This window comes from Limulus polyphemus, unplaced genomic scaffold (assembly GCF_000517525.1).
Source record: "Limulus polyphemus unplaced genomic scaffold, Limulus_polyphemus-2.1.2 Scaffold403, whole genome shotgun sequence".
NCBI classification, from domain to species: domain Eukaryota; kingdom Metazoa; phylum Arthropoda; class Merostomata; order Xiphosura; family Limulidae; genus Limulus; species Limulus polyphemus.
This window is the reverse complement of record NW_013666013.1, coordinates 578,624-586,522: the sequence shown is the minus strand read 5'-3', so window position 1 is coordinate 586,522 and position 7,899 is coordinate 578,624. Positions and strand designations below refer to the sequence as shown.

The window sequence follows — 7,899 nt, the reverse complement described above, 5'->3', positions numbered from 1 at the left end:
AAAATCAGTTTATTTACTTGAAAATACCATAATATTTCAGTATATTCCAATATTTCCGAATGAGGTTGGGGAATGTGCTCTTTATCAAGCATTAAAAGGACACATGTCAAGATTTTTTAGTAGACTCTGGAGAATAACATGGATACCCTTATACAATGTTACAATGTGTTTTAGTGTAACGAGAGTCCATTGGTTCAAACATTGACTATTTTTTGAAAATCGATGACTTTAACCATTATTTATTTATTTTACCACATTCTAGCTGAAATTATTTGTTATTCATATTCTTTTGAAGCATTATGGTAATGAGGGGTAGTGGTCATGGTAGCTGTTTTGTCCATGTGTTCCAAAATGCATGTGCCAAAAAATTTGCATAGCATCTTTCAAAAGTTGCGTTCAAATACTTAACTACCATGTTTTGCACAAAATGAATAAAATCTTGCCATTTTTCTGAGATAAACACTTTGTGTCAGGAACATACAATATGTAACTTCATAAACTTTTGATTTAAATCTGATAGCTGTCAAAGTCTGAAAATTAGATCATCCTGAACCTCGTAGGAATCAGGATTTATGCATTGTCACTTGTCCTGTGATAAATTATGCTGGTGATTAATTTATTTGCAAGATTAAAACAATTAATAGTTGATACATGTATGATTTTCACTAATTTCTTTACAGTTCAACCCAAGAGGTGTCAAACATATTGTTCACAAACTTTAAGAAATACCAACCTTGTGTTTTGCAGTTTACACTCATGTACAATGCTCAAGTTCATTCTATCTAGTTTAATTTGTAGAACTAGTTTTGATTAATATATTTTTCAATTTATCAATAGTTAGATTTATTTTTCAACTTGAATAAAAAGTAAATACTGCACAACAAGGTTTCAATTGTATTAGTTATAGAACTTGTTTTGAGACTGATGTAATGCAAAATTCTCAGACTAAATTACAAAAGAAGTGAATTTGTATTATCTTGAATTTTTATTTTCATAATATTTAATTAAAAACCAATAAAAACGCTATGACTGCGTGTTTAAAATGAAGTTATTATGCATATTTAAAGCCAGAATGCACCTGCCTGCAATAGAAAAAATTTGAATCAAACGTCTATAGTTGAAATATTCAATACTGGGCTCTTCCATCCAAAGAATCATCAAATTTTTTATTGTGTTCTGCAGTGACTTCTTAGTGAGTTGAGAATGTTATTATGAAATTATTCGATCAAAATTTTAAAAAATTTAATTCTAAAATGAAAATAAATATTTTCCATATCTTTCCAACACAAATGTCTGACAACAAAATTTTGGACATTTCACAACTCAAAAATAACATATCAGTGACACCCTCCTGGTCCGAAAAAGGTTAAGGCTATTAATTTGGCCATTTACCATTTTTATGCATCCCATGAATGGAGAACAACTTTTGTTTCAGTCCAACTGAGTCTATATTTGCATTATAACTTGAAGAAGTCAGCAAAACAATCAATACACTAAACACTTATGAATAATTTATTTTTCTTCGATATAAGTACGAATTTTCAGATTGAACCTATGACAGTTCAATATACAAGAATTTTCAATTAAGAATAAAAATTTTCAACCAACAAATTACTTCCTTTTATTTAATAATACAACTGTTGGTATTTTCAGCATTTTTTTACTGAACCTATAACAAGTCTCTTACTTAGGGAATTTAGTAACAATTGGAAACACTGATCTTGATTAGTTGATTATCTTCATGACAATAATCCATTTAATCATAATTTTGATTAATTGCTCAGCTCTACTTTGGACAAGTAGTTATACTATTAAATAAGACCATATTTATGATTTAAAAGTCATAAAATACATATACTATAAATATACAATAAAAAAAAATATACTTTACCCCTCGTGATTGCTTTACGTTTGTAAAATAGATCAAAGAGATATCTGGACCTCTGGTGATGAATTTTAAAAATAGGCCACAAAGCTTCTACTTTCCTCTTTCCTTCATGGGGTTCGGTTTCAGCTAAACAAGAAATATAATTTACATAAATAATAAGTAAAATTTTGTTATTACAAGAAGGAAAATAAATTACTTTCTTAATGTTCCACATTTTAAAACTCACCTCTGTAATAGTCCCCAAAATAAGATGCACAGAAATACAAATGATGACCCCAATAAATTTCCCATAATGCTTCAAACAATAATTTCCTTCACCTTTTAAACACTCTTAAAAGCAAAAAACAAGTAAGATTTATTAAACATTATACTACAAATAATATACAGTTACAAATAATTAGGTTTACGCTTCAATTTTGTCATCAATACCTTACATCTATATTAATTTTTTATGAATTAATAGAAAAATCTCAAATATCTTATATGTATGAAATCAAATTAATTCAAATGTTCTCATGAATAAAGTTATGAAATGCCCTAGGAAATACAAAATACATGTTAACATTTTTTTACAGATGATTTAGATACCCATGATAAACAAAGGCAAAATTGGCAGCAACTGCCTAAATTAGAATGACACTTGTAGAGAGAGTCTTGATGGACAAATCCACAAAAGAAGCTCAGGTAAAAAGGACAATATTTTGAGAGACTTCTCTCTACCTTTTGTCTTCAGGTCAGTTTGCACTGGCTTTTACATGCCTGAAACTTTATTTAGCAATGATTTTATCATGTTGATGTAGAAAGATTCTTGGATTTTCCTAGTTTTTCAGAATTTATCCAAGTCGACGCTTCTGTAATTGTTTCAGCCTATTTTATGTCAACAAGATGTATTCTGTGTTTTCATCAGTCTTGTGTAGTTTTTATGTTCTTTATTCTTGCCCCAAAATGTCTACCGCAGTATCCGTAGTCTACCAAGACTCACAGGACCCTATTACCCCTACCCCAGAGGGATCATAGAAGACCCCACTTTACCTGACTTGACCTGTCTATTTAACTAAGTGTAAAAGTCTCGGTAGACCGCACACTATAGTGTAAAAGTCCCGGTAGACCGCACGCTATAGTAGCACCAATTAATCAATACTTTTAGCAATGAAGAATATTGACAACACTAATAGTAAACTGCTTTGAACAGAAGTTAATAACAATATATTAGTCAAAAATTATATGGAATTCATGGAATAATGGAACATATCAGTAATAATTACTCACTTATGGAGACTGCTTCACAAATAAAAATCAATTCATTGATTACACAGTGTAATGTAACACTTCCAATAAACCACATAATATGCATTTTACATACATTAAGGACATTGCTGAAACTAGATTGATTCAAACCTTTAATTATGTAGTTAAAAACATGAACTACACCCATTCATTTTCACTTAGCAGAAGTAACTAACCACCCTGTACACTCTGGAAAATTTTAATTACTGTAAAAAAAATAATTAAAAATGGCAAATGCAAGAGAAAGAAGGTTGGTGTCCAAGTCAAATCCAAAAGCTTGGTGTGGAACTAATTAGGATTACAGCCAGATGATAATGATAATCAGGCTGTCAAGTATTATAAAGAAGTGAAAAACAAGTGAGAAAACAACAACAATTTATTTAAACATCTTTCTGACTGCCAACACGATCTCTTTGCCAGAGTTAAGTGACTGCAAGTACAGTGCCAGTTACTTTTTCTTTTACTCTAGTTTCTTTAATTCTTTTAGTTTAATTAACTGAGTCCCAGTTTATTACATTGAAATTCCATAGAGAAAGGTGATATTTTGAGAAAGCAGACCAAAACAATAGTCCTCTTTTAATACATAAGAAATTAAGAAAATAATGTCTTCTACACTGTAAGTGCTACCCTTTCTTACCAGTTTTATTTGTAGTCAGTAGCATTGACCTTTAAATACACTGAAACTTATTTTAAACAGAAAAATAAAAGATAAATTTGCACTTGCAATTGGCAGCCATTTAACATGTAATTAACATATGGTTCAAAGTATCATGAAAGCATAAAATATGATATTGTGCATGGTAAGGTATCAAGGCTCCTAAATGAGGTATCACTTAACACTGCTAGGAAGCTATACCTTATAATACCCCAAGGGTTTCAGATATATAGCTGTACTGAATATTACTACTCCAGGTTTTTTCTGAACACCACTTTAAGAAGACACTTTCAGGGTTCAATTCTAAAACTTTTAAAAAAATTTCAGTGTTCCATAAACAATATCACAGAATTATTACAACCCGTTTTGCTTGTCATTACTGATAAATAAAATGATTTTTGTGATTTAGGGGAAAAAAATTACTTAGACACTAATCTGCACTTTTACAAAAATACATGACCCAAGCACAGATAAAAATATTTTACAAATTCTTATCAAATATAGAAAGTCAAATGTTAAGCTATAATTATTCTCAATTTTAATTTTTAAAAGCAGTACAGTACATTCATAATGATTATGCTGCACAAAACAAACAGTCAAATACTAGGATATGAAAAATATAAATTGAATGATCACACTTTGCTCCTTCTATTATTGATATTCCAAACAGGATTATAAAAAGCTGGATAACAGGTGATGTCCAGCTGTAAGTATTGTACACCATCTATCAGCAGGCTAGTAAACAAAGCCATGTAAAATGTATGCTATTTGGATCACATCAGAATCAAAAAGATTGTATACAGATGGAAATCTTTTATTTAAACAAGATATAAAAGATAATTCAGTGCAGATTAAAATTCATTTGTATTTTGGTGAATTTTAAAATTTCTTAGAAGGTAAATAAATATTTTTTAATGTGAGTTAAATAAAAAATGGGAATTTTATCAATATGTATATGCAAACTTTTAAAAAATAAATAAAATATAAACATAGCCCTTTGTAGTCATCCTGCAAAATTTCATATTTCTCTGCCATTCTGTAACCATATTACATTTTTTTCAAAACGTTTTCTTAAGAGCCTAAAAAAGCAACTTAACATATTATATGATGAGAGAGTATATTGTAGTTTGTTTACCACAGAGAACTTAAACATCACATAAAAATCAGTTTGAGATTCAACATAACCTTTAAGTGAAGTGTTATAATTTTATATGGTAAGTGAATATCACACTTTTTTTCAAGCAATCATCTTACTCGGGTCTAATTGAGTCTATTTAAAACTCAAGTTTCTTCAGGCAAGTTGTCCTTACCGTTCACCAGTCTCTTGATCAGTTCTCTTCTCTAATTATACTTGAAGGTTGATAGGAAGCCTTGGTCAAGGGATTGAATTTTCAAAGTTGTGTTTTTTGGCAGATAATCATATTTGTTGTTTTTATCTTGTGTTACCAGGTTAACTAGGGATAGATGTGTGGGGCAGTTGTAAAGCAGCAAGATGGCCTTCATTATGAAAATTTAATATTAAATAATAATGAAAGCATAACTGATAATCCACCAGTTAATAAAGAACACAGTTTTGTGAATACTATACATCATACTTATTTAAATTCATATTTTCATATAAAGTGTAATTGGAAATACATTCTGAAAGTATAAATTTAAATAAGAATTTTGGAGTCCAAGAGAGACCCAAGTTATACAGAGTTCCATGCAACAGCAGAGCCCCAGTAAAATAACAGCTGTTGGACCAATGGGCTTTTAGCTTTATTATTGACAGTGCTTGATGCTAAGTAGTGAGACCCACATATGCAGCAACATATTCTACAGGCTGAGATTTAGAGAACCACTCTACATGTCCAGACAATACAACACTTCTAATAAAAATTCTTTCAACTATGTAGAGAAATTATTGGCAAATGTAAACACTAGACAGGTTCAACTCCAATATGAGAATTCAGCTATAATTATTATATATATTATCAGCTATAAAGTAGTGTTATTACATTCTAATCAATGTGCAATTTGTTTACTTTTCTACAGACTCACATTAGGGAGTCCCAGAGAATTAAAGTTCTTGGCTTCAGAAGTATCTGAATGCAAAGTCGAATTGCAAATATATAAATCTCCCATAAACAAAATACTAAATTATTATAAGCCAAACATCAAATGAAAAAAGTCTACAGTATTAATACATGCTGAATGTGTACTGTTTATTTCTGGGCAATCATAATCTCACTAGCTGTAAATCGGCTATAATAAGACCGTCAAGATCGCTGAATATTCCTCCACTATTTTGCAGTGAGGAATGGACAAACGTTAGCACAGAAACAGGGCATCAGCAAGTGGGTGCTTGACCAATAGGAATCAGTGATAAATCAAATGATAGCTCTCTTCATGCTTTTCACTGGCCTGGGTGTTTTTATTTTTGTATCCAGAAGCATTTTCAAACATTAATCAAACTTTAAAACCATTAATAAATACTTATTAGTCATTGAATTTGAAAAACAAAGCCATACAATAAACCATGTGGTCTGTATTACATAATTCATAAACTGATATATGTCTGCCCAATTCCAACAGATAACATTTCAAAAAAATATTGTACTGGAACTGTAAGCAGATAAATTGCCTTGACAACAGTTTGCTTCACTTCATAACAGGTACGTATCTGTCAGCCATGAAACCAATTGAATACAAAATCTTGCCTTTACTTTAATAGGTAAATATGTATGTTCATACTTGATTTTTAGTATTTGGTTGTTTACAATTTTCATTTCATTTATGAATATAATATAAATTCACGTATATGGGTTTTAAATTTAATTATTTTATTAGGGTTACATTACATGTCTCAGGTTACCAGGTAAAGCAATTTTGTTTGCATTATTTCAATTAGTCATTCATGTGGTGCAACTGGTCAATTTACAAGTACCATTATTAATTGTTTTTATTAATTATTAAATACATAATTCAAATTGTAGTGTAAATCTACTGATTTTTGACTGTGAAATCTGATAGTGTGTAACCTTTTTGTTATTTTCACTATTTAAAAATCAATGAAACCCCCTACTTACAATTCCCACAGTTTATAGTATCCTGCTGAACAAATGAAATGTTTTAAGTAAATACATCAGCTATTTGGCAGCCAAATGTTCAGTACCCAGCCAAATCAAACACTTTACATTATAAGTTACACTTAGAGAAGTATTAAGCTTTGATTTTGAAATGCCACTGCAACCTAGTAAGTGATGGAGAATGATATGAAAACTTTTCTTTTCAAGTTTAAGAGTGTAGTATATTTATGTGTATATCAGTGGTGTCCAACATGGTCACCACTCACCACAAGTGGCGAAACGGCTATTGACCTGTGGCAAATTGGTATTTTTCTTCTACGATCTATTTTTTTAAATATACTTTTTAATCAAATTTATTTATACATGTACCAGTTTAAAAGTGTCCGCTTTTTTTATTTGTTTTGAAGATAAAATACTGGTCTAACCTTACTGCAATATTCTATCAATAAATAATTGAAAACATTATTGTGCATTTTTGTACCCCTCTATATCTATAAAAACAGTTAATTGTTGTTTTTTTTGTCATGTGGCGAAAATGTTAACACATTCTCCACAATTTTGGCGATTATGAAAAAACTGTTGAACATCGCTGGTATATATCATAATATATAGAAAATTAATTAGAGAAAGCATAACAACAGATCGCACGGACTGACACAGAATCTTCGAATGATAAATTTCAGGTGATTCGTTAACTTAAGGCCTAGCTAGATTATACTATGGATACTAATTACTAACACTATGCCGTGGATTTTTTATTTATAATTCAGATTTATTTAAGTGTTAACCGACAAACAAATTTAATTTTAACTTGGATATATAAAAATCGATACTATTGTATCAATATCATGTTGTTAGTTAGTGTTACTTACCTTCACGCATTTTTTGATCCAGTTCATCAAGTGTAGGTTCAATCAATTCCCAACCTTCAGGGGGTGGTTTTCTGCTTCTTTTAACTTTAGGCATATTAAGCTTAAAGGTTATAATTCTTTAGATTT

At 30.0% G+C, this 7,899-nt stretch overlaps 1 protein-coding gene across 1 annotated transcript in view; it reads right to left on the bottom strand.

The window, feature by feature from the left end:
- The window catches only part of LOC106458009 (protein BUD31 homolog), a 12,944-nt gene extending 5,045 nt beyond the window's left edge, over nucleotides 1–7,899 (bottom strand). Inside the window, exons 1-2 of the mRNA XM_013917459.2 lie at nucleotides 7,774–7,899; nucleotides 1,892–2,014 (exon numbers count right to left, since the gene is read on the bottom strand). Of these exons, the coding sequence (XP_013772913.1) occupies nucleotides 1,892–2,014; nucleotides 7,774–7,867 (217 nt within the window). The 5' untranslated portion in view covers nucleotides 7,868–7,899. The remainder of the gene's footprint in view (nucleotides 1–1,891; nucleotides 2,015–7,773) is intronic.